The sequence below is a fragment of the Camarhynchus parvulus genome, chromosome 1 (genome assembly GCF_901933205.1).
Source record: "Camarhynchus parvulus chromosome 1, STF_HiC, whole genome shotgun sequence".
NCBI classification, from domain to species: Eukaryota; Metazoa; Chordata; class Aves; order Passeriformes; family Thraupidae; genus Camarhynchus; species Camarhynchus parvulus.
This window is the reverse complement of record NC_044571.1, coordinates 71,639,132-71,665,740: the sequence shown is the minus strand read 5'-3', so window position 1 is coordinate 71,665,740 and position 26,609 is coordinate 71,639,132. Positions and strand designations below refer to the sequence as shown.

General features: G+C 44.1%; 1 protein-coding gene across 1 annotated transcript; it reads left to right on the top strand.

Moving 5' to 3' along the window:
* FGF9 (fibroblast growth factor 9) lies at positions 1-26,609 on the top strand. The gene is made up of 3 exons (XM_030961480.1): positions 1-709; positions 7,108-7,211; positions 25,745-26,609. The coding sequence occupies exons 1-3, from the start codon at positions 433-435 to the stop codon at positions 25,988-25,990; spliced, it is 627 nt and encodes a 208-aa protein (XP_030817340.1). The 5' UTR covers positions 1-432; the 3' UTR covers positions 25,991-26,609.

Below are 26,609 nucleotides of genomic sequence, written 5' to 3'. Positions count from 1 at the left end.
CTGTGCATCTTAAAAAAAAAAATCCCTATAACGCCTAGGTATTTAAGTTGCTATGGTCATTCTTATCTTAAACCAAATGGAGAAACTACGGATTTTTTTCTTTATTACAGTTGGATGGGCTGAAGACCGTATTGCTTGCTAAGAGCTGGGGATATATGCATTTATATAGATATACACATCTATGTGTTTATAAATATGTCAGTGTGTGAGTATAAAGTGGTGGTTTCTTAGACTAACTGGTTTGACCTTGAACCTGTACCAGTCAAAACAGAATATTACTTTTATTTATGCATTTAATGGATTGAAGAAAGAACATTTTCTCTGTAACTGCGCTAGGGAGGGGAGAGGAGTGGAATATACCTAATCTTATATCTCCTGGGTTTGGCACCATCATTATTGTTTATTCTCATTCTCTAAAAGCAGAATCTTCTGATGGCTCCCTTAGGTGAAGTTGGGAACTATTTCGGTGTGCAGGATGCAGTACCCTTTGGGAATGTGCCCGTTTTGCCGGTGGATAGTCCGGTTTTGTTAAGTGACCACCTGGGTCAGTCTGAGGCAGGTGGGCTACCCAGGGGGCCTGCGGTCACGGACTTGGACCATTTAAAGGGGATCCTCAGGCGGAGGCAGCTATACTGCAGGACTGGATTTCATTTAGAAATCTTCCCCAATGGTACTATCCAGGGAACCAGGCAAGACCACAGCAGATTTGGTAGGTATTTTCCTTAACCCTTTAGTGGTCATGTGATGAAATAATGGGGCAGAACTGCGGGCGGGGGGACGGTGGGGGGTGCGAGGCGGGCGGGAAGGGGGGTTTGTGTTGATGGCTGATCCGCCGAGGGGAAAAATGAATGTGTCCGGGGGTGCAGATGTACACGAGCGGCACCACCGCGGAGGAGCAGGAGCCCTCGCCGGGTGCTCGGTAGCGATGTTTGTGTAGCCCCAAGTTCTGCTTAAGAGCAGACGCGTACTGGGAGGTGGTGGTGGCGGTGGTGGAATTTTTGCTCGGGACGTTTCTGCTGAATGATTTGATTTCGCGAGTTTAAAGGGTTTTTAATCATTAACCACCACAATTTAAAATTCACCGAGTTTCCTGGAGGGAGTGGCTCTCGTCCTATACGCAAATTGACGAGGGCTTTTCTTTCGTTTTCTCTGCCGATTACCTGCCCTAGTAACTGCCCGAATTGCACGCCCTGTCTGGTTCGCTGCTCGGCGAGGATTTAGCGGCAGCGCACCCGCAGCCGACCCGCAGCCAGGCTCTCCGCCCGGCCGAGCCCGCACCCGCAGCCGTGCGGCAGTGCCGGTGACAGGCGCCCCGGGAAAGAGGGAGCGCAGGTGGGGTCCGGAGCCAGCCGGGAATCCTGCACCAAAACCTGCCTTTCTCGAGCTGTGTGGCGTGTCACAGCGAGTTTGAAAAGAGCATTCCCTGGGTTTCCTTTCCAGGGGACACTGTTTGTGACTCAGCAGCGAGGGCTGGAGGGCTGCTGGCCCCGGCCGCTCCGGAGAGCCTGTGCATGCACACACGCACACATGCACATGCACACGCGAGTCCAGTGGGCCTGGAGCTTTTCGGCTGCCAGGGAGTCTGTTAAAGGCCCGGCAGATTGAATGTATGAAAGTGACTAAAACAGCCTGGCTGAGCTGATACTTTGGGTTTTTTTTTAAGGAGGGGTTCGGAAAATATGCCAGGTTAGCTCGCCACGCTCCCAGCTGTTGGAAGGAGTTAACTTGTGAGTGAACCAACCTGACAACACTTAAATTCGGTCGTAAAAACAAAGTCCTGCGTTGATTTTTTTTTCTCTCTTTGTATTTTAATGGCAGATGTTGAACGATATCTAAGCTGCATTTTATTGCTTTGTGAAGCTATTTAGATAATGCCGGTGTTGTAGGAGATGATCTCCAAAGGGCTCATAAGGGAAGCGGAGAGGGAGGGACGGGGGAGGAGAGGACTGAGGCTCTCGCATGGTCGCAGGTTCATCCTCCATCCCCCTCCATCCGCTGCTCCCTGACACTCTCACGCTGCTTACAGGCTCTTGCTCCCTCCCACGCCGCCCGCCCGCGCTCTCCGGGGCTGGGTGCGGGGTGGGGGCAGCGTCGCAGCTCTCCCGGGGGCGCAACATCCACGCTTCCTGGCGAGAAAAAGTGCGGAAAGTGTTTAAGGCAGACGCGTAGCGAGGGGAATGGGGCGGGAGGGGTGGGGGTGTGTTGCAGCTAGGCGTTTTCCTTGGCACGGGCAGGCGCCGCGCGTAGCTGCCGAGCCGCCGCCGCAGGTTCCCCTTTCCCGCTGCGGTGCGGGCGCGGCGCGGGGCCGGCGGGGCGGCGCGGAGCGGGGCCGCAGCAGGTGTAGGGCGCTGCGCGCACCGGCAGCCGAGGCGGCGGGGGGCCGGCCGCCCGCGGGGCCCCGCCGCCCCCGGAGGAGGGCCGCCAGCTGCTCCCTTCGCAAGGCGGCCGTGACCACATTATTCGTGGCGTCTATTTTTGAAAATGGCTTTCCAGCCGCAGTTGTAGGAAGCTGACAATTCCGAGGGGCAGTTCTTCCACCCCTTGCAGCGCCTTGGCTTTAAATAGATTTTTTTTTTTTTGTCCTTGTCGGTTTGATCTCCCTCTTCCCTCCACCGGGACGCGCCTCGGTGGTAACTCTTTTCCCCATGCAGCGCGCCGGTGATGCCCCTGCTCGCTCCGGGGTTGGGAAGACCGGGCTCGGCAAACCCGTGGGATGCCTAGGGGCTCCCGGTTTCTTTGCGGGAAGGTACTTTTGTATCGGTGCCGTGACATTGCTGTTGTGCTTGCCGGAAGGTCATAGAATAGCTGGTGCTATTTGAGTTTTGGTGATTTTGAAGTCTTCTGATGATCCTGGGGAGGTCTGTATCCCAACTCGGGAGTTGCCCTGGGGAGAGCTCACATGGTCTCCTGCGAGCGTGTGCGGGAAAGCTGCGTGCGCGTGTGTGGATGCGGGGGTACGCATCAGAGGGAAGTTTTTCTCCAGGAATAAGGAGGACAAAGAGAAAACCCCGGGGGCTGCGCGTAAACTCTCTGGGCTCTGCCCTGTGGGAATCCCCCTCCCCGCACACACCTCTGGAGAGACATCAGATAAGAGTAATTCTTTTGTGATGCTATGTTGGATGTGTGCCTATTGCGTACAATGAACCGAGCCATATTGTGTGTCTATACTCGCCCGGTTCTGGGAGCCCTGGCATTTCGCAATTCCTGCAGCAAGACGTCCATCTCTAAAAGAAAAGCTCCCCGGGAGAACCCAGCTGGGTCCCCCCCGTAATGTGATCTCAGGTGATCAAAGCCTTATCTCTCCCGGGTCACAAAAGAAATTTTTTTGATGCAGTCTCCTTTAGTGTAGGGCATTGGCTAGACAGTAGAGTCATTGTAAATTCAGGAACTCTTTAACAGCGGAGAGGCGTGTCTCTGTGCGTCAGCACAAGTACTGCATGCACAGCATTAAAAAAATAGGAGCATGCAGGAAAAGGAAAAAAAAAAAAAGCTTGTCAGCAGGTGACCTCCGCTCCCCGGGACCTGCTGCTACAAGGAACCGCTGCGTTCATCATCTGCGGGAGCCGCGCAGCCGCCCGCCCGGCCCGCCCTGCCCGCCCTGCCTGCTCCGGCGCTGGGCTGGCGGGCGGGCTCAGCGCCGGGAGGGCGCGGGGGCGGCTCCGGCCGGGGGTCCCTGCGCTGCCCGCCCCTCTGCTGCTGGATGCGGGTGGGCGGGCCTGCCCCCCGCCCCAAGCTGTCTCCGGGGAGAGCCAGCAGGCCGGGGCGGGGCGGGGGGAAGGTGATGCATGCGGGAAGGCGCTGGCCCCCGGGACTGGGAATCGTGGGCCAGGTTTTAGGCGGAGGGAAAGGCGCCGAGCAGGCCCGACAGTCTCCTCCGCTATTGAGCGTTGCAGAGGGGAGGGGATGGGGGGGGGCGGGCAAGGGCGCTGTGAGAGCCTGAAACTGAAGCAGGGCCCTGCTGCCTGGGGGTGCCGTGTCTGTCTGCGCTCCCGTCTTTTAATTGGCATCATGTGGGGGAGCGAGCGGGGTGGTGACAGCTGCGACAGGCGGGACGCATCCCGGCGGAGCGCTCATCCCCGCGTGTCTCCGCGCAGCCCCGCACCGCAGCCTCGGCCGGCGTGCGGGAGGCCGAGAGTGGGGGCGCCGGGGAAGCTCCTTCCCTCGCCCCATCTCTGGGCTGACCTCCCGGCGGCTTCTGAGACACGAGGGCCTCCGCTTCCCTCGCCCCGCCGCTCTCCGCGGCAGCCCGGGGAGAGGACAGTCCGGAGGGTCCCCCAGCGCTCCCCCTGCGCTCCCCTTCCCCTGGAAGCCGTACAAAGAGGGGGCTGGCAGAGATACTTGCTCAGCGTCTTCGTTGTCATAGATGGTCTGTTGCAGTGCTAAGGGAAAGCTAAACTGCTCCACTCCATTGATACAAAGAAAGCCAACGTGTAGACAAAAACGGGAAAAGGTCAAAGCAGCAACAACATAAAACTGTGCGGTTACAGAGGTGTTAATTGCCTAAAAGCTAAGGAAAATGCTTCTGTAGGCCTGCTTTTCACCAGAGCTAAGACAGATGAAAATTAAAATTTTACTTTAGTGAACAACACACCTCCTCTCACCTGTGAGCGTGTTGGGAGAGCAGGACCAGCGTTTATGTCAGGCTGGTGTCCTGCACCATTCAGCATGGTCTGAACCGGATCATGTAGAAGAAGGTGTGTGAAGGGCTGATATGGGCATGTAGCAAATAAATAGCTTCCCTGAAACTTTCTTCCTATCCTTGTGAAGGAAGCCTTTGAGCATTTTCCTCAATAAAACCAGTTCAATGCAGTGAGAAGAAATTCAGCACCACATGTACTGAGTTATTTCCCCTCTACTTCTCTTCCTTTCCACATTTTTACCTATAAATAGGGCTCTGCTTTCAAAGTTTGGAGTTGTCCTGATTTTCATTTGATACAGCCTTATTTTGAAGAGGATTGTCTATTTTAATATCTAGTTCAGGTCCTAAGTACTATCTGTATATTATAGACACTATACAGTGAAAATATGCACAGAACTCTGGGACAAATGCAGTGCTTTAGCTGACAAGGCTTCTGTAAGACTGAATGCTTGGCCCCAGATAATCTCTTGAAGGACTTAATATGGCACATAAGACTTGCTGTGAGTAGGCTTTTGAGTATTTCAAATGAAGAAGTCTCTATTCTGATCTCAAATATGTGCATGCTCTTTGCCAAGTACCTTAAATTAATTTTCTGCACTTACCGTAGGATGTGACAGTGCCTTTTTTGTTCTTTTGATGCAGTAAGCAGCATGCATCCAAATATTTGAAATGATGACAGCAATTAAAGACTACATTTGGACTGATATGAAAAATGCCAGACTCACTAACTTAGCTATAGTAGTGTCTAATACACACTTAATGTAAGATTTAAACTCAGTTAAAATTGCTTGGTAACATGTATCAAGTAATATGATATTTTGGTAAAAGCTTTAGAGAAAAAGCCTTAGTAAGAAATCTGAAAGTATTGCATGTCCAGATATAATGGGAATTTTAAAATTGTTTCAATGGATCAATTGTATCTGAGACACTTCATATACCAGACAAAAGGCATGCTGCCACTTTATATTACTTAAATAATTACATAGTGGCAAAATATTTCCTCTCAGTATTTTTTATTTCTGCATATGTAGAGAATAGTTTAAAATGACCAGGCCTTAAAAAAGGGTTATCAAAACAATAATACTGTGGTGTTTGTAGTGCTGAATAATATATAAGGTAATGATCAATACTCCTTTACAGGGAATACTTTTCATCATTACATTAGCTTGGCTATAAATTTTCCCTATTGGCTTCAACTTGTGCTGTGTTCAATCTCTGCAATTCATGCCTGCTATTGATTAGTGCACAACTATTTTGTGGGAGATGCCAAATTAATTGTTTAAAAAAGCCATGAAAGTGCTTTTTTATTGGCCACGTGAGGCTCAACACACACTGTACTGTTATTTAATTATTTCATATACATATAATTTCCAATAAGCTTTAAAAAATAGTTATGCAGTGTACTTAGACATGAAAATTCACATAATATATTGAAAATGCTACTCTGTGCAGAACACACCTTATTTTGTGACTCAGAAAGTAGCATAACACAGCAGCATGCTTCTGAATGTTGCTGGATAACTTCCTGTGAGACCATTACAGTATTAGATGAGCACTCCCAAATAGGAAGAAATTTCCATTTTTTAACACAAGATTCCTAGGCTTATGCCAGATTTCACCAGTAGCATCCTTAGAAAATCCCCAAACCTTCAGAACCAGATGAGCCAATACTTGATACAGATACTTGTTGTACTGTGCACATGGGTGCTGAACCTTGGAGATTTGCAAAAGCAGTGCTTCTCTGCAAAGTATTCTTGTTTCTGAGTGAACCAATATCTGTGTAAGCTTGCTGTTATTTGCATGGGAAAACTTAATCATATACACACTACACTTAGGTGTAGGATGTTATAATGTCTGAATTTTAGATGAGAAAATAATAACACACCAGAGAGAATGGTTACTATCTAAACAGAAATGCATGACACTGGACTATACTAAGGATTTTCATTTCTCAAGCCTCTGGAAGATCATACTGTGAGTAAATCTTTCCCTGTATTTCTGATTCATTGATGTCTGAAAGGAGATCTTTTGGTTCCATGCATAACATTGCTTTATTTCACAATTCCAATTAAAATGTGTTTTTTCAGAATTTATTTTGCAAGACAAGTTTCATAGGTTCCTCATTCCTGCTAATTTTAGCAATCTAAAAACTTTTTTTTTTCTCTGATTATCTGTTGTGCAAATTGGAATAACTGAGCTTAAGATACATGTTTAGGAATGATGAGAAAGATTGGGAGCAATCTCTTAATTTGATATGTTAATGCTGTCTGCAATGCATCATTCTAACAAAGACCCAAAGTACTTGAGTATTGTATATTAATTTTGTCCTCATCTTCCAAACAACTCAGAAAATGGGGAAAAAAAGCCTTGAAAATAGCTGCTTGACACTTGATAAGTCATATCTGGGGGGAAAAAATCTTTCAATGGAAACAATACATACATTGTTTGTTTTTTCCTTCATTTCATAGGTATACTGGAATTTATCAGTATAGCAGTGGGCTTGGTCAGCATCCGAGGAGTCGACAGTGGACTTTACCTTGGAATGAATGAGAAAGGAGAACTGTATGGCTCGGTGAGTTCCTGCTAGCCTTGGGCAGTTATGGTCCTCACAGTCTGTGAGGGAAACACTTGCTAGCTCCTACAAGCTCCCATTGCACTGTGTGTGTGTGTGTGCTGTATGAGCACTCTTTCTGCTCTGAATATCTTGCAATCTAATTCAAAACAAGACCCTGTGGGTGACATAATGAATGTGGGAGAGGGAAAAGGTGACAAAATCAGGAATGAGTAATAATGCAGTTGAATGGCAATTTAGATACAAACAATAGAAACTGTTGGCCAGAGCTGGTCACTGAAGACTAAAGGATGTACTATAAGATTTGTAAATGTCTCCTGTCAGTGGAAACCTAAATCCAGACAAAGTGGATTCCTTTTGTGTGTAGGCAGAGAGCTTTCTAGGAATTGACAAAATAAGGTAGAGGGGGAGAAAAAGGGTGGCATATGTGGATGAGAGAATGAGAAACAAGAGTATGACAGAAGTTATAAAAAGTATAGGAATGAGAGCAAGAGGCTTGGTGATCTTGTCCTGAAAGTTTTGCTGGTGCTCCCTGAGGGATGGCAGCAGGAGTGAGTAACGGGTGTGAGGGAGGAGTAAAACTTGGTATTTCAGATGTGGGAGTTTGCCAGCCTACCTGCAGCTGATGGGTGACTGTTCTCGGCAACATGGGCTGTCTTCCAGCAGAGCAGAGAGAGAGAGAGTGTGTGTGGAAGTGTGCATGTGTTGCTATGACATGGCTCTTTCCTGGGACTATTGGAGGCATCTGATGTACAACCGGCTTCATACCCTGGGCAGATCGTGGGCAGGTTAATCTGAAATTTGGCAGATAATTTACCAGATGGTAGAAGGCAAGCTCTTCTAGTAGTACAATATCAAGCTCCAAAGCTTACAAGGACAAGAGAAGCAGTTGTATTTGAGGAAAAGGATGGCAGGACTGAAGGGTAAGCAAATATCTGAAGCAAAGTGAAGCTGTGCATTCACAGGGGTTCATTAGAAGCAGAGGAGAAGGCTACAATGATCCACTGATTGTGTAAATGTTGAAGAGAAACACTCAAAAAGAAGTTAAAGTGATAGAGAAGGGCTTTGAATGTAATTGAAGACACCTGTGTCACAGGGCAGTAGCAGTAACAGGGAGAAGGGTGGGGATGGCAGTGAGAGTAGGCGAAAACATGAGATGATGGCTATGAGTGGGCAGGTGAAAACAGAAGGGATAAGAGGGAAGTCCAACTTCCGTGTATATTATCCATGTAGAAGTGTGAGCAAGTGAAACCAGCAAAGTCCAGCAGAAGTGTTTCCATAAGGGTGTCCAGGTTCACTGATCTCTTTCTAGCAAAATTTTGTGTGAGAGAGATGAGGAGGATTATCTTCTGAACAAAGAGCAAGCCAGGTGAGGAAGCCGGGAGATGCAGATAATGACAGTGTATGTGGGAGGCAGAAAGAGAGGGGGTAAAATGAGGGGCAAGGCTGGGATGGAGGATAAGTGGACATGGGAGAAGGGAAGATGCAGAGGTAGTGAGTCAGTGAGCAGGAAAGGTCAAAGAAAAGGGATTTAGCATAAATGTCGATATAGAGGAAGTAAAGTTTGGAAGGATGGAGAGGGAGTGAGAAAAGGAATTGATGCAATGACAGATGTAATCCAGTTGCCTGTGAGGAGCAAGTTGTCATAAGTCATAATCCTTGTGCAGCTGATGAGTGTGACAAAGAACTAGCAAAGTACATGAGTACATCAGGTTCAGTTAGGCAGCAAAAAGCAGAACAACAACAGTAATATGAATCAGTAATGTTGATAATCATCAGTAATTGTTTCAACATATAAACATAGTGAATCAGTTACTCTGCATTTCAGATATTCTGAGGCAGGAAATGTGGTTATTGATAGAGCTTAAATGCATAGACTTGGGAAAGCAAATGTTACATCACTTTCCTGTGCAATTTATGTTTTGTGTTTGCAATATGTTTGGCTGTCAGAGTGAATTAGTCAAGACAATCTTTGCTGAAGAAATATACACAAGAAATTCTTTGTAAATTACTAAGCTCACTGCATTTATAAAATAGTTGTTCCATGAACAGCAGTTCTAAAGGAGCCTGCTTTCATAAGGAGCTGTATCTCACAGTACAAGGCATGGATCTCTCTGACATTCTGTCCCTGCAGTAGCACAAATTCCCCAGCCTTTTGTGTTTCTTGTATGGAGAAAGGGACAGTGTTAGCTGTCCATGCTCACCAGACTGTCAGTTTGCAGGGATTACATAGCTCACCACTCCCAATTGGGATGTGCAAATAATTTCTCTTCTTTACCCTGGCTCTAGTTAGTTGCAAAACTGGTGGGAACTTAATTTTCTTGAAGACCTTTGCCTCCTAATTGAAACTGGTTGACAAGCTAAGGAGAGACAAGCTGGCAAATGGATGTACAGTATAATTGGATAACCTCTTTTTCCTAAGAAATGACACTAAAAATATGAAGCTGTTCATAATGGAGAACTGGCAATCTCTGAGGCTAGAATGCAAAGTTCAGGTTAAAATCTGATGGATGATAGGGCTTATTGTCAGCCTCCAGAGATGGGGCATACTAAAGAGTGATGGTAATTGAATTACATTACTTCCAATGAAATATAACCTCTAATGGCTACTCAGTGTGATGATGCTTTAAAACCTTGTCAACACTAGCAATCCTAGTGCCTATATTTCAGCAACTGTCAGCTCCCTTAGCAACACTGAGATAAGCAGGCCTCAGAGCAGATTTTTGTGTAGAATTGGCTGGACATTTTTAAGTGACAGTGTTTTGCTTTTGGTTTTGGTAAAAAAAATGCAATTAATTGAAAATGAAGTTCTCTGATGGGAATGAATTTGCTGCTTGAACCAGAAGCAAGGCACAATCCAGTACAGAATTATCTCTCTGGCAAAGTAGAAGATTGGGTTAAAAGAGATTAGTTTTGAGACTGATGTGTGGTAGACTGGGAAAAACTTAAATCAGTTTTTCTCCTGCATAAAGCAGACCAATCTCTTCAGCTGAACTGCTCTGTAGCACCAGTAAGTTGTCCTTGTGCTGCTGTGCTGTGAGGTGTATCCCTCTGTCTTGGTTTATTCCCTAAGGGCTGTGAGCAGCATCAGCTTTGTCACCTAGCAGGTACATTTAAGACACTGTGGCTGTGTTTCCTAAGATGGGAAACCCACACACAACTGAGTAGCAGCCTAAGAAATAACTGGTCTTGCTCTACATCAGCATTTGGGATCTAAGTAGGTGCTTAGATTCGCAGCTTGTGAGGCATTCAGTACTTGACGCTATTGGAATACATGCCCTGTGTCTGACACTATCATATTTATATTTTAATTACTCCATGAAAAATACATTAGGCATGAACCAAATCAGTGACCTAAAAGACCTCTATCCTTCTATATTTCTATTTGAAACATTTGACACAGGAAGATTTTTTTCCCAGCATAACTGTGGTGCCACTGGAGATGGGACATATGGTAAAGCAGAGCAGCCAGGACGGGTGATTGCTGCCAGTTTTCATGAAAGACAACAGTAAAGGCAGTTTCAGCATATCTTGATCCAGTCACATCCCTCTTGGCCTTCTCAAAGTTCTGCTTTCCTCACTGATTAGCTGCCTGACAAGCTCTTCCCACCTCCCCACTCTCATGGGGGGCAGCTCCTGCTGCATTTTCTGGTCAGAAGAGCACAGTGCCTCTCATGCTGCTTTCAGGCAGATGCGTAACATAACGTGGTTGTTCTCAAATTCCTCCTCATGCCGTGGATTTAGCCAGGGGAGGCTGAAAATACGTGCACATGGTGCTGCAGAGAAACCATTGGTAGATCCCTGACAATGACTCTGAGCCTGGTTAGTGACAGCAGCTTTCCCTCCTGCGTCATCTGTCCCTGCTTTCCCTTTACCTTGCCTTTCCCTGGCAGCCTGCAGCTATGACTCATCATGTTTCACAGCAGCTACTGTGCTTGTCACTGGAAAGGAGGAAAATGCAAACTACAGATAGGACCCACAGGGGGTTAAGACAAGACATGAAGACCTTTTCTTTCCCAAGTGCCAAACAGCTTTTGCCAACATGTCTGGCAAGGGCATTAGCAAATGTGTCTTAGCCGTGTTCCTCAGGGCCATGCCACAGGGTGAGGGAGGTCTTTCTGATCTGATCCCACAGCCTTCATGCTTTTGTAGGCTGTCGCCATTGTCATGCTGCCCTTGGGAATATTAGCAGCTATTGTAACTATTATGGTAACAAAACATTGTGAATCACTCTCTAATTTTCTTCCAGCCTGTGTAATAGTAACTGTGTTAATCATTTAAATGGTTTGCTGTATTTCCATCCTTTTTACAGCAGTATTTAGAAGTGCTCCCATCGCTCTGGAAGGTACATTGCTGAGTTTATGTCATGCCAGTCATTATATGGTCAAGTACTAATTTGAAAACCTAGCAAAAATGAATATTCCCCTGCGGGCTGTCCTCTGAGGGAGTTCTGTGCTACCTCGAGCACAGACCAAGCAGGAACATGGGACACCCTTGCCTCAGCTGCCCTGGCTGTCCTGGGCTTTTCTGTAGTAGAGAGCTGTGCTGCTTCTGACTGGCATGCCCACCTCGCTGATCTCCCACAGACATGCACCTGCCCCATTCCTCTCCTCAGACTCAATATAAATAAAAATGTTTTGGTGGTGGGTGTAGTGAGACGCAGGAACAGTTTGCCAAGGGACACTGTAGGTGCCCCATTGTTGAAAACATTCAAAGTCAGGTTGGACCAGGCTCTGAGGAACCTGATGTAGTTGAAGATGTGCATTGCAGGGGGGTTGGACTAAATGAGATTTAAAAGTCCTTTTCAACTAAAACCAGTCTGTGAAATGCTGGTGCCTCCACTGCTCCTTGTGCCCTTGGCAGGTGGAAAAGACAGCTCAGGTTGGTGGTCAGGAGGAATATTGGTAGCTGGAAGATCTGGAGCAGCTACCAGGAAAGCTGTGCAGGTGGGGAGAGGAAGGCGGGAGTGGAGAGGGAGGAGTTGTTGGGGAAGGGGGAAATAGTGCTTGGAAGGAGAGCTCAGGGCAGCATACAGAGCTTCCTTTACTCACAGAGCAGGTGGGACAGAGCTGAAGAGCTCAGATCAGGAGCCACGGAGGGCAGCTCCACACCTCTGGGCTGCAGACTTAAAGGGTGTGTGCTGCAAGGTGAGATGTAGGAACGCTTTTAACAGGCTCATAAATTGCCGTCCTTCAAAAAGTGAACTGAAAGCTTGATCTGGGAGACTAAACTAGCCTTTTGCTCCTAAAACACTGGGGAGAGGGTGGAGGAGGAGAGAGAGAGAGTACTGTCCTTGAAGAAACATGTTTTCACAGTAAGTGTGCAGAGAGGTGACGATATGCCTCTTTATTGTCCCAGCAGGGCTGCACCTGCTGTGTTTTATGCTTTTGTTTGGGTCCCCACAGTCCTGGAAGGGCTGTGAAGCTACAAAGACTGGTGAACAGAAATTTTTCTGACAAAAAAAGGACAATTTGTCATAGTTTACTGAAAATTGCTTGGTGTAGGCAAGGATTTCTTTGGCTGCACTCTAAAAATATCTTTTATGTTCCTGTGCAAATAAAGGAAGGGAATTGTTCAGCCCTTCAAATGGTAGGTCAAGGTGCACGGAAGCAACATGAAGAAAAAAACAGGTTGAAAGTGCATGTTGGTAACAGCATTTGGGCCAGGTATAGAATTACTACAGGTGTTTAAGAACTGGATAAATAAATAAATTACCCTCCACTACCATCATACTTTCCTTTTAAATACCTCTGATCTAAAATGATTCTATATGTTTCAGATTGATTTTTTTTAAAAATAATAATCTGGATTATCTGTTCTCAGTGTCCAGGTACCACGGTTGAGGTGAGCCTGGAAACAGAACAGTCTCAGTGCATAATTTTTGGAGGGAGAATTAAAAGCAATTTCCTTGAGTGAAGATAGAGACTTCTAGGCTGAGAGTGGTCAAATCCCAGGAGGGATAATGGCTGTGGGTTTAACGCCCTTCTGCTTGTGTTAGTATTATTATTTACAATAATAAAGTGGCTTCTGGTAAATGATGTAAATGGTACAAATGGAGAGACAGAGGGTGATTCCTGGGGCAGCTGGCTTGTAAGGAGTGGTCAGGCTTTCTGCACGAGCAGCTTTGCTCAGGAAAACCTGGCACTCCCATGATCAAAAACCCAATGGTGTCTTTTACTGACGACAGCGACCTGTGTCTCCCTGGGTAAATCTGCTTTAAGCAGGAGACTGCAAGAAGCAGGCCTGTAGTTAATTTGATGGGCAAACTCTGAAGAGGCCCGGTTCAAAAAGGTGATTATGGCTCTGAATGTGAAGAAAACCTGAAACTTTGTCAGACATGCAGAAATCCTGTGGAAGTGGTATTCCAGCAAGGGTGAAACTGCATGTAAGGATTTGAAGATTGTGAGAGCTTGGCAGAGGGTCTGCAGAGAACGGGAGAAGAGCAGGTTGCAGAAAAGATTGTGTCTTAGAAATGTAGAAGCATGGGCATGAAATGGAAATTGATGCAATAAAGGTGATTTGGGCCCTGAAATGTGTACTTAAACTTTTATAAGGTGAAAAGTTTTTAAGCTATATACCTGGAAAGGGAACAGAAGTCTTTACCAACATGGTGTATTCAGAAGGGAGTGTAAATGCAATACAGTTTGAATGTGGATGCTAACTGGGCTAGCCCTGTTTCTGATAAAGTCCTTTGGGTGGTAACATGTGTCTGGGGAGCTCCCTGCTGTGGCATGAACAAAGGGAGCAGGGGCAGCCAATACTGCTACTGAAAGAAGTGGCTATTTTCCCTCCAACCATCCATCCCCTCCCTTTTGCTGGCACAAGTGTTTCTTTGCTGCCTGGGGAATTGAAGCACGAAACTGGAAAACAAATCTGGCCAAGCAAAAGGGCTTCAGCCACAGTGGTTCCCTTCCAGGTCACTGGAAGGTGCAGCACAAAGGTGGGAGCAAGTCCTGGGTGTGGGAGTGCTTCCCTCTGAGGCAATTTCCAGCCTCGAGTGTGTGTGTGCCTGGGGCTATGTGGTTTGTGTTTGGCTGCAGGGCTATCAGTCTGGCTTGGGACGTGCTTGAGACATTAGGAACATCCTTTTAAATGGAAGAGTAGAGGAAATACATGCGTGATGGGTTTACTGAAGCAGGATAAATAGTTTCAGGCAAGCATAGTATTTTATTTTCAGTAGGAATATCTTTTTCTAGAAATGGAAAATAGTGCTCATCTTCAGGCCTGTGCTAGGTATGACCTACAGAAGAGAGTGTTTGTTACAGTGGGTAGAATGAGTGTTATTAGAAGGCCTGTATGATAGATGGTAAAAACTCTGAAGAGAAGACAGCAATGGGGAGTGCTGAAAGGTATTAGACTGGAGTGAAGCTGTTAGTGGACTTTTTATGGATTGGTCCCTGGACTGATTTTATTCCCTGGTTTTATTAGGGACATTAAACATCTTGTCATAAAAAGGCAGTGGTGTGTTAACTGAATTTTTTTGCAAAGCTGGGAAGTATTTTCAGCAGAGGAGGCAACCTCACAGAAGGGCCTTGGTGACCTAAAGTGCCTAAAATATTTACACATGAGGAGAGCTCCATCAGTGCCACTCCATACAACACTAGGAGGATCCAGTCTAAATGCAAAATGCAGTTGGTCACTGTGTTAAAGAAGATGAGTTGAAACCAAAACAGGTACAGAAAGGGCATGCTGGGATGATCAGAGGGATGAAAAGACTATCAAATGATAGACTCTAAAGATCTTGACTTACTTAACTTGCAGAATGAAAACTGAGAGGGTATGCTCTTGCTCTCTGTAAGTACTTTGAGGTGTAACACTAGGGAGGAAAAATAAGTCCTTAAAATAGAGTACCAGAATGAATTGGTTTGAATGGGTCACGAGAAAGCTTAGGCTGCCTAATGAGGAAGATTCAGGCTGTGAGGAAATGGGTTTTTGAGCTGTCCAGAGGGATTTTTGCAGGGAGGAGTAGATGAGACATAAATGCTTTCTCTGTACTGTACAGTAGGAAACAGCTTTGTGACTGTGGAAATTTCTTTTGTGGAGGGTATAGATCTGAGAAAAGTCCCTATACTTGAGTTACCTCACCTACTTCACCCTTGCAGATAACCAATCTTGGAATTTGGATGGGCAGTTTTGCTGAAAGCTGGGTACTGTTAAATGGTGTTCCCCACAAGCACCAGCATGGGGAATGAGGCAGGAACTGCAACCTCCTCAGCAAGGTATGAAGGACTCTGTAGAACAAAAAGGTCTTTTGAGATGTGGGTACTGGTTTAGGAAAAAATGATAGGTCAGTACACTTGACACAGGTAATACAGGAGAAAGCTTTGTGAGAAACTGCAACTTTTGTGGTTATTTTTAAACTACGATTTCAGGCTTTTTAAAATCCGAATTTCATAGACTTGAACACTGTCACCAAAGAGGGACACTTACTAGTAGTGTTCTGTTAGGTAGGCACTACACTTTTCCTCAAGTCTATGATCTTCCTCAGAGGACTTAATTTCAAATGCTAACTAGGTCTGAAGATAATTTTTTCTGAGAGAAAACCCTCAGTGATCTCCTTGCCTTGGTCTGCAATTCTGTGTTGATCTTGGATTCTCACTATATGCCTGGGACAGGACAGTATGAGTAACTTCTATATAAATTAAATGTGTGTGTATGTTTGTGTATATATATATATATATATGTGTGTGTGTGTATATATATATGCATATGCATATGTTTATATGTGTGTGTTTATATAAAAAAGCTAAGCTTTGGTAAAGTAAGATCCTACTCAAACCTTAGTTTAATGATTTGCTTTCCCCTAACTAAAGGTGTCTGAAATTTTGTGTTCTCATGAAAACAGGAGGCTAGAGGTGCTAATGTGACCTTGCAGGAAGCTCCTTCCAGAAAGGGCAGTTCTGATTCCCTGCTAGTGCTCTACGCTTCTGCTTTCTTCTCTGCTCCAACACGGGCACTCATCTGACCTGTCAGGAGATCAGTTGAAGGATATTAAGCCACAGGAAAATGTTCAGCTTCCTGAACTGGCTTGCTGCCTGTTTGGGCAAGCACTGGGGCTCAGTGGGAGAATCAGGTGCGGTGTGGGATGGTTGATGGGTTGAGCACCATGCTTTCAACAGCAGGGAGTTGTTAAAGTGGCATAACTGCATTGCAAACCCAAATCATACCCAGTAAGCAAGAGTGGGAACATCTTCAGATTCTTTTCTTTGCAGTTGTGTAGTTCCCTGTCACTGCAGCCCCGAGCCTTTCTGGAGCTGGCTGTGTAATGATGCAGGGGTGTGAAAAGGTTCAGTGCCTTTGGTTGATCTGAGAATACTGTGTTGAAGCGACATGCTAAAAGCATCAGCAGCAGTGACACACTGAGATGTGCTTGGGGATTATTCACTGCATCAGATAAAGATCTGATGTGTTCTGTTTCTGATTCAGGAGCCAGTGGTATGTGAGTGTGGTACTCTCTCCCACTTTGCCATTCATCATTTTCAAAGAAGGAGTAGAAAAATCTGCCCTGTGGGGACTTCATTAGGGATTTTGACGAGGTTGAGATTTGCTTTGCAGTTTGAATGTGCTTAGGCTGATTTGGTGATGTGCAGCAATGTGGTCCATTTGTGTCACATTCAAAAAGCTTGAGAAATAAAGATTGTTACAGTGCAAATCCAAATTTTCCCCTTCTATAAGGACCTTTTGTTACTTTTTCATTCCTTTTATACTGGCAGATATCTGATTTGAGGCTAATATTTTATATTTGTGTTTCACAGGCTGCTGCTGAGGTAAAACTTGTGTTCTCGTGTGGATGCTGCATACTTTTGAGGTCTGGCCCATGCTGTGCATCTTTAATCTGCTAAACTTTGCTCTTCAAATTTAACACAATTATAGAAGCAATTGTGACTTAAGAGAAATTTTGACTTGATTCCATTATGGCTAAACTACTATTGCCTTCAATGGGATCAGGATTGGACCTGCTCCTGTAAAACCACCAATTAGTTTTATGGTTGTGTCAGCAGATCCCAATCAAGATAAGAGCTGTATTGTATTCATCATTTTAAAAACCTAAGTCTAGACAGGGTTCCTGCCTATGAGAGTCTGCAATCTAGAGGCAATCTTTTAACATATAATCTTACATTTTCATGACAAGCGGGATTTTGTCCCGCTGATGCCTTTGTTAAGACATCATATAGTGTATAATCTGAACTCAGAACAGGAAAGTTATTGGAGAAGACTTCAGCAAAATATTTTTATTTATTTTAGAATATACAAATGTTTTAAAGTTTAAACAAAATAGCAGGTTTTTTCCCCTTTTTTTGCTTTAAAAATCTGATTTCTTTGGAAGATCTATGTTCGCACCTGCGCGGAAGACCTACCACCCGGTCTTTGGGCTCTTAATTCACTAGTTCTGTTGAAGTTGTTACTATGTATCTTTTGGGTTTTTTCAGACAGAATGAAAACTTCTTTCATCCAAGCTGAAATTAACTGCGTGACTGAAGTTTTACCCACTGAAAGACAGGCCCACTGGTGTGCATGTGAGGAGTAGGGGTCTTGTTAAGGAGCAGAGCCTCCAGTGTTTCCCAAAGGCTGGGTCAGCTGTAACTCTGACAACAAAAGTCATGGCATAACACCACCAAAGATGTGTGGATTTTCTGTGAAATATTAAGGAAATACTCTTTATTCTACTCAGAAAGCAAGATACTAAAATTGTGCGACTAAATCCAAGACTTTGTGGTGGAATTGCCCCTGGGAAAAGGGACGGGGGAAGTGTCCAAAAAGTGACCCCTGGAGAGTCTTTTTATGAGAAGTGTTTGCCAAGGGAGGGGGCACTGCTGTATGAAAAGGGAAGTGTGACATCTTTTCTTCAGCAGCAACTATTTGAAATGCTGGCCTTCCTTCCTGTCCAAAAAGGTGGGAAATCAAAAGGCCTCATTTTTAAACAATTTAACCTGAATAAGAAATTGAGCCCTGCTAGGTAAAGATCATAGTGTGCCAGTCCTTTGCTGTAGTGCCCACTAAAGCACATAGTTTTTAAAATTTCTCTGTGAAGCTTGTTGGTTTTCAAGACCCCAGTGGATATGTGGCATTTCACTGAGGATCTTTCCAAAATGTGATGACTTGTGATGCTGTGTTTATTTGATGACCCCTGTCCAGAATGACAATGTAATTGGTAATGTCCTTATTCTCTGAGCTAGTACCTAGCCGGTAGCTTTGCATAAAACTAATAGCAAAATGTAGAGACAGGCTTTTGTTCATCAGTCCTTGACCAAATCATCTTGCTGAAAGAATAAAACATGAATTACTTTTATAGTGTACATTTATATCACTACATATGTATAATAATTATTTGGTCCCCGTGGCAAAGTGTTTCATGAAGGGTCCTGAGCATTCTGCTCTTTTTATGATGGCACCTGGTAGCTGAGAGATGAGGTGCTTCTTTAAGACTGGATAAATCTGTTTTGTGGGGTACTCACTGAATGTAGGGGCTCATGCAGATTAAGTACTTTTTATCCCTCACTTTACAATGTTTTCTGCATGTGAGTTTAGCTCACTTAAACAGCAGTTTCTGCTGAATGAGGTCTATCTCTCCTTTCAGGCTGTGTTCTGTGCTTAGAGAACCACAGAACAAGGCAAAAAATACTGACAAAACACTTTGTTCCATCTTAGTTGGATTTAAGGAAAGCATGTTTTATTTACAAATCTCTGTCTGGGTAAAACCTTAACTGGTGCTCAGGCTAAAGACTGTGTGTTGCTGTAGGGTGGCAACCCTGCTTTGACATACAGATTGTCTTTTGATAGAAGGGAGCTGGGGAAGGTCAAGTTACAGCTTTCAGTAAATCTGAGCATGCCTGAAATGGTTATTTTAATGTCTTAAAATATTTGTTGCCTTTTTATCACTGCAAGGCTGATCCATGTTCCATTTAAGCTGACGGGAACCCTTCTCCCATCTTCTTTAAAAATTGGCTCTGGCCCCTGTATCAGATTGCTGAATACCGCCTCACTTTCTGATTCTTGGAAGGGTTCAGCCAAGCATTATGAATTAGATGCTTAGATAACATTGATGACTGCAGTTCTTTATTGTGCCAGGCGAATCAAAAATAAAATAGAGGTTAGAAGTGTGACTGGTAAATGACACAGTGTGGGCCCAGACCTGCTGGTATGGAAGGGAGGGGAACAGACCTGCTTGTTTATTTGCTTTCTAGGAGTCGACTTTGTCCTGGTCCTGTTCCGTTGTGGTGTGGAGAAGGAAGCTCGTCAGCTTCCAGAGAAAAGACACTGTCACAGCTTATGTAGCCTGAGATCTGCCCCTGGAGTTTTGTCAAGACTTCCAACAGCGTCATGAGCAGATCTTGGGTGTTTAGGTGAAAATGAGTTTTCATCTTGTGAGCTTGGCTGAGCAGATATAAACCCAGCCTTTGTGAACTTGAAGCATGGCTATTGATGGGCTGCCTATCCTCAGGCACAGTGGGGCTGCTCGTCCCATAATGATTTCATGTCCAGGGAGGGCATGCTTAAGGCTTGACAGATGCTGCAAACTTTAAATCTCAAAGGAGAGGATATCAGTAAAACCAAGAGCTGAGGAGTTGGCAGTGGCAAAAATGGATGGAGGCCTAATTGGCATCTCATCCTCCTACAGCTCACGTCAGAAGAGTTCTGTAAACAGCCCTGGGGTAGCACAGTGCTCTGTGCCAGTCTGGTCTCTCCACAGAAGGTTCTTGATAGTGTGGAGAGCAAGGGAGCAGGAGAAGAGTGGCAATGGGACAAAGGGGTGAAGCACTGAAATCCCTCCTACACTGACAGCGTCCTGGGATTTTATTGTTGGTCCTGGAGTCTGCTTACTTTGTTCAGGAAGTGCTGCTTTTCTGTTGTCTGCATCAGGGTGTGGAAGTACCACAGTGTCTGCATCTGTGTAGGTGTTGGGCCTTTAGGGAATCATGATCCCAAGGGGTTCAAGTTCTGCTGGATCTTGGGATGTTTACAAGCTTTTTGTATGAAAGATGATAATCTTTAAGCACCATCATTACTTGGTGCGTGGCAGAAGCACAGAACACACTTGATTTTTATTTTGTAAGTGGGAATTGATGTATAATAAAAACTTTATACAAATTAACTAAGAGGTTTAGGGGAAGCAAGTAAGATGGATACTGGATGTACTCTGTGAGAGTACAAGGTGACCTCAGGTAGGGAGAATGCAGTTGCCTAACTGTGGTTTTGCCAGGGACACCTTGCCTGATTTCCCTCATCTTATTTAATGTGCCATGGGATATGAAATGTATATCAGTGGCAGCGCTGTTGCCTGACTGCTTGTCTGTCCTCTGGCCCTGAAGGCTTTCCTGCTAAAAAGCAAAAAGGCTTTCCTGTCTAAAAGGCTTTTGGAGAGCTACTGACACAAACACAAAAAACCCAGTCAGCTAGTCCTCTTTGCAGACTATTTTTCCCCCATTTTTTTCATGTTTTGTCAAATTATCAAACAAAGCATTCTGAAAAGAGGCTGCTTGGAGAAACTCATCAAAGAAAGCTCTGTGACACTCACCAAATCAGACACATGGTGTGCAGGGCTTGACTCACCCTGTGGTCTAATTTGGAAAAGAAAGTGGTGCTGCTTGGACACTGGTATTTGGCTTCTCATTGTGGCTGGAGGTGCTTCACCCAGCCAGAAATGAACAGGCTTAGCATGAGAGTACAGAAAATGCCACAGCAAATGCTAAGCTAGACCTTTATTTATGACAGCTCTGGATGAGTGTTAATTATTAGCTGAACATAGTGTGTTCTAGAGGCTGTTTGCATTACGGCATGGGAAGGGCCGATGGCATGTAAAATGTGTGTGTTGGTGGGCACAGCAGCAAAGCAAACTGCTCCAGAGGAGGATAGGGCTTTTCTTTGTTTCACTTCACTACATATGCAGTTTTCAGTAATGCCATGTAGCCATAACGAGGGATTTGCATGAAATTACTCAGGAGATTATACATATAAACCTGACTTTTATTGAGACAGGATGGATTAACAAGGTGTTAGTGTGCAGCAGGTATACAGGAAGTGTTGACTACATCAGATACATTTCTTGTTAATAGTTGTTTAGAGTTCTGGATTAAGTTTTTTCTTAAGTCTCTACTGAATCAGTGTAGCAGTTTGCAAAAGGGAAAACTACATGTGGCATAGAACAGAGTAGTTTGCTTGGCATGAAAGGTACTTGCTGTGATTTTAGGAATGATGGTCTGAAGAGGCTTTCTTTTGTCAGATTACAAAATGAATTGAAGTTTTAGCTCCATAGGGTCATTTAAAAGAAAGAAAGAAAGAAAGAGTATTGATGTGTTTTATATAGGACCCTGTACTGTTCTTTCAAGTAGCAAGCAGCACGAATGTCTTACATTCTTTAGAGTCATGAAACCATTCTCTGAACAGTGTACATGTGTTTTACATGTTTCTAATTATTTGTGATTGACTACTTCACATGGATAGCTATTTTAAAACAAGCAAGCAGAACTTTCATTTTGATGCCTGCAACCATGCACTTTATTACTTTAGAATCTGACTTTTAATCAATCTGCCTGGAAATGGGATAACATAATTATTTTCTTCCCTTTTTAGGTGGTGGAGAATGTAAAAAGGGAAAGGGGTCCTGAGCTTGCTAACACTAACCAGTCATTAGCAGATTTCTGAATTAAATCTTTCTTGGGGTTTTGTTGTTGTAATATGTGCATCTTTGTACAATGCAATTATTTTCACATTCTGAGTTTAGTAACCATTGAAAAACCAAACAGGTGAAACGTGGAAATGTAGCAAAATGAAAATCAATCACTTTGTATTTGAATACTCTATGAACAGCTCTCACAGAAAACATGTGGAATGTGGTGCAACATCTGATTTATATAATTTTGAGGTCACCTCCTTATTTGGCCCTGAATTAAATGATTTGAGCAAGGCAGGCAGCCTCCCCTTTCACAGGAATGCAGGTTACTTTCCATAGCTGTTCCAGTTGGGTATGTTTGGTATTTGTGTCAGCTTTCGACAAAGATGTCCAGCAACTTTAAGTATGGTGCAAGGAAATATTTGCACTGGAAAATTGATAGAGAAGTCAGTTGCTGGAATAAAAGTATGCAAAAATTGCTGTATTGTAGGGCTAAATCTTGCTCTTCAAATGTGCATAGAGGGACTTTCTAAAAGTCATAGCCAGAAGGAGAAATGTGATCAGGAAACACCATACCCTTTCCGTACTGGGAGAGTTGGTTTTCAGCAAGACTTTCCCTTCCTAAGATGGTGAGACAAGAGGGTGGTGTTGGCAGGATGGACCAGCCTCACCTCTGTTATGCTCATTTCTGGCTGGAATAAAGACATGCATACTTTAAAATGTGAGCATAAGGTATTAATGTTATGTAGGGCTGTGGTGGTACATGGTTTAGGGGTAGGCTCATCAGGGTTAGGTTAATGACTGGACTCTGGGATCTTAAAGGTCCTTTCCAGCCCAAAGGATTCTGTGATTCTGCTTAAACGACTATTCTGGTGGATGTTGATTTCTGTCTCTCTTGGTACTAGATGAGACATCATTTTAAGACTCTCCCAGGGCATGGGAAGAAGGATATTATGGGATTTTAGTGTCCCACATTACTTACAGGATCTGATCCAAAGTCATCAACACTGATTTACTCCAATGGTGTCTGACCACAACCAGAATTTCTAAGTCTCCCAGAAGGAAAAGGTTTGACTGTATAAAAAAATTATTTAATTTCTTTTAAAGGGTGATTGTTAATATCCCTACATATCTGATCCCACATCCTGATTGATCTGTCACGTTGTTGTTGAAGTATTTGCTCATGTTTGAATTTCTGAGAATTTTGAAGAAGGACAAAAGAGATGTAGCTGTCCTTTAAGTGAATAGAAAGTTAAAATGGGATAAGCTTGTAAAATGAAGATTGAATTTGTGAGCTTGAAATCAATTTAACTCATCCAGAGTGCAGTACAATGCAAACCCCCTGATTCAGGGTCTGCTAGTTACGTGTACCACAGCACTGTCATGATCCATCAAACCTGCCAGATAAAGAGAGGCTATTTTAAAATTTCTCCTTCAGGGCATGGGGAAGTAGTTCTTGCAAAGATAGAAATTTATGATGATGCTAAAAAAAACTGCAGATGAAGTGAATAATTAATGAATTCACGACAGGACTGAAATATCTTCCTAAAATGCTGCTATTTTTAGCAGGGAGTTCTTCTGCAGTGCTTGTCATGTGATCCTATTGCCTTCTGAGAGCAGGAAAACAATTTGAATTAGTTTCTCTTTCCCCATGGACTTATATAAGTCCAGTATATAATACTCCTTAGCATCTGAATCTGCCTTAGGACAAACACAGATGATTTAAAACCTCATGCAAAATAAAACACTAATGAAATCTATACTTAAAGATAATCCTCTCTGCAGCAGATTACCTTTTATAATAGTTTGTACTTTTGAGGCTGTGCAAGGGGAATACTGCAATGGGTGTAACTGGCAGCTGCTGCTGGTCTGGTGATGCTCAATGCGGCTGCGGTTTCAAGCTGGCAAAGGACACAGAGGCAATTATCAATAGGAGGTTGCAGGGTATGGCCCACAGATAAGGGTTTAATGTGAACAGATTTGTGCTTCTTTTGCCTATAACCATTGTAGACTATTGCTCTGTTTGAAGTAAAAAAAAATTGAACTAAAAAAAAATTGAACTAAAAATGTCAAAGTCAGGAATTTCTGTAAAAAAAAGTTGTCACATCCACAAAGGGATATGGTCACTGCCACAGTGAATTTTCAAGTGTTGAACATGTGAAACCAGGTCCTGTCTGGGATTTCTACTTCCTGAGTGGTAATGAGGTACCCATTAAAAGGGAAGTCAGGAGCAGCTTACTTGCTGCCTTTCTTGCCTGCTGGAGTTGCCACAAATTTAATTTAGAAGAACCCTCCAAATCCCAAACCTTCAGGTGTTTGGGAGGTCGTGAGGAGGACTCTGTCTTTGCAGCTCAATACCCAGTTTGTACGGGTGCAGAAGGGTGTTTCTTTCCCCATTTGCCCAGAGTTGTTTCGCCTACATGGGATAGTTCCTGGGTGTCTTCTGTAGGGTGTATAGGGCTCCTTGGACCTCTCTTGTCCCCAGCCCAAGGGGGCTGCCCTGGGAGCAGAGTGCTTGCCACACAAAGCAGCAGTGAAACATCTGGGCCAAAGCACAGTGGTTTGGGAAAGGGTTGTGCTGAGTCTCAAGCAGCAGAGGTGGCCCCAAAGGCACGTGCACCTTCAGAGAAGCTGCTGGCTTTGGTCATGGTACACCTTGGGAAGCTCCTTGGTAAAGTCATGGAAAGTGGTTTCTTTGGGGTGCTTAAGCTGTGGCTCTTTAGTACTGTGCAGGCACAAGTTTATGGCTTAGATGCCATACATTGCTGCATCTGGGCCTTGATCTCTGTTTTCCCATCTCCATGCGCCAATTTAAAAGAACGTTTTAAAGATTTAATGTCTGTAAAACACATGCATTGTATGAAACCTTGTAATAATTAGAAATTGATCCTCAGCTGGAAGCTGGATGTTGTTGATGTGAGTGCTATTGAAATGAGAACTTGTTTCAAAAAAATACATTGAATTATCACTATTTTTTTCTTTTGCCTGGTGAAAAGACTATTTTCAGGCTTATTTTTCCCAGCTTTCCATCAGCTCTCCCATGCTCACCACCTCTTTTCCCAGTAATTTTTGTGAGTCCTTCCTAAAATGTGTCTGGTTATCAGGTGGCTGTGTTTTAAGCAGTTTATTAAGCAATTTTTAAAAAAGCAAATTTAAGCAATCTTAAGGATGTGGAAGGCAACACACAGACTGAAGAAGTGGGTCAATTGGAAGGAGTCAGCTGGGGTTCTGTGGTGGCAGGGGGGGTCTGATGAATGATTGATATCCTTAGTGGGTCCTATCCTCGATAGGATGGGACACAAGGACAACCCTGACAAAAACCTGGGGGGCTTTTCCTTGCTTACTTCATCTCAGCGCACAAGGTTCCTGTTTGAAGCTCTGTTGGGTTGTGGCTTCATGATACAAATAATAAATCAAATGAAGGCTAGCAAATTGCATGTCTTTAAATTAATGAAATGCACCAAGTTCTCCATGCGTTGAAATGACATAGAGATTTTAAGACTGTAGATTTTATTACAGCCCTGCAAACTGGTTCTAATTTCCTTTATTTATATCTGTTTGTTTGAATGCCTGCACTCACCATTGAAACAATTTGTTACAGAAGTCCAGTAAGGTCTTGTGAGCTGCTTGGGAGCTATTAGAAATGAAAAGTATCTGTTTTCATCTTTGTTGTTATGGTATTGATTTGGGCAGTGAGGCTTTGATAATCATTTTTGCTTCACATAGAATTATCCACCCTTATGACTGCCTCCTGAAACACCCACAAATACAGATCTTCATAGCTAAAACTGGGAGAATTTAAATAGTTTATTCTGCAATTTATTGAGGAGATACCAGCTTCAAGCCATTAAAATAGTGATTCTTTAACAAGTAGCTTATTTTAGTGGCTGTCTCCTTACTGGTCTTTCTTTTCTTTCCACAGGAAAAATTAACCCAGGAGTGTGTATTCAGAGAGCAATTTGAAGAAAACTGGTATAACACATATTCATCAAATCTATATAAACATGTGGACACTGGAAGACGATACTACGTTGCGTTAAATAAAGATGGGACTCCAAGAGAAGGGACTAGGACTAAACGGCATCAAAAATTTACACATTTTTTACCTAGACCAGTGGACCCTGAGAAAGTACCAGAACTATATAAGGATATTTTAAGCCAAAGTTGACAAAGACAATTCCTTCACTTGAGCCCTTAAAAAGTAACCACTATAAAGGTTTCATGCGGTGGGTTCTTATTGATTAGCTGTGTCATCACATCAGCTCCACTGTTGCCAAACTTTGTCGCATGCATAATGTATGATGGAGGCTTGGATGGAACATACTGATTTTGTTCTGCACTTAAAGGTTTGTCCTCCTGGAGGAGAGCCTATGCCCACTCGCTTGATTTAGTACGAGAGGGAGCGCGAGAGAGTGAGTGCGAGAGAGAGAGGAAGGGAGAGGATGAATGGGAGTGAGAGCGCGAGAGAGAGGAGCCGAGGGGAGGAGGAGGGTGAGGAGGAGGAGGAGGAAGGCCTGATGCATGCTGGGGAATAGACACGCTTTTAAATTTTTGATCAGTTGTACTTCGTCATATATCAGCATAGCTGCCATACTTCGATTCATCAGGATTTTTGGCTGGTGGCCTGCTCAAGTGTACGCTGCATTTACAAAGGCATGGAGGGTGCAGTCTTACTTAAACAAGAGACTTTTCAGTTAATCGCTCTCTGGGTCTCACTCCACTGAGTTTAAAGCAAAGACCTCTTAGTAAAAAAAATAAAAATAAAAAGTTAAATTTATTTATAGAAA

What these genes read in the sequence shown, in the direction of transcription:
- FGF9 (XM_030961480.1), top strand. Translation starts at nt 433, where the DNA reads ATGGCTCCCTTAGGTGAAGTTGGGAACTATTTCGGTGTGCAGGATGCA. An exon ending in GCAAGACCACAGCAGATTTG is followed by an intron (nt 710 to 7,107) that starts GTAGGTATTTTC and finishes TTCATTTCATAG; the next exon opens with GTATACTGGAATTTATCAGT. An exon ending in AAGGAGAACTGTATGGCTCG is followed by an intron (nt 7,212 to 25,744) that starts GTGAGTTCCTGC and finishes TTCTTTCCACAG; the next exon opens with GAAAAATTAACCCAGGAGTG.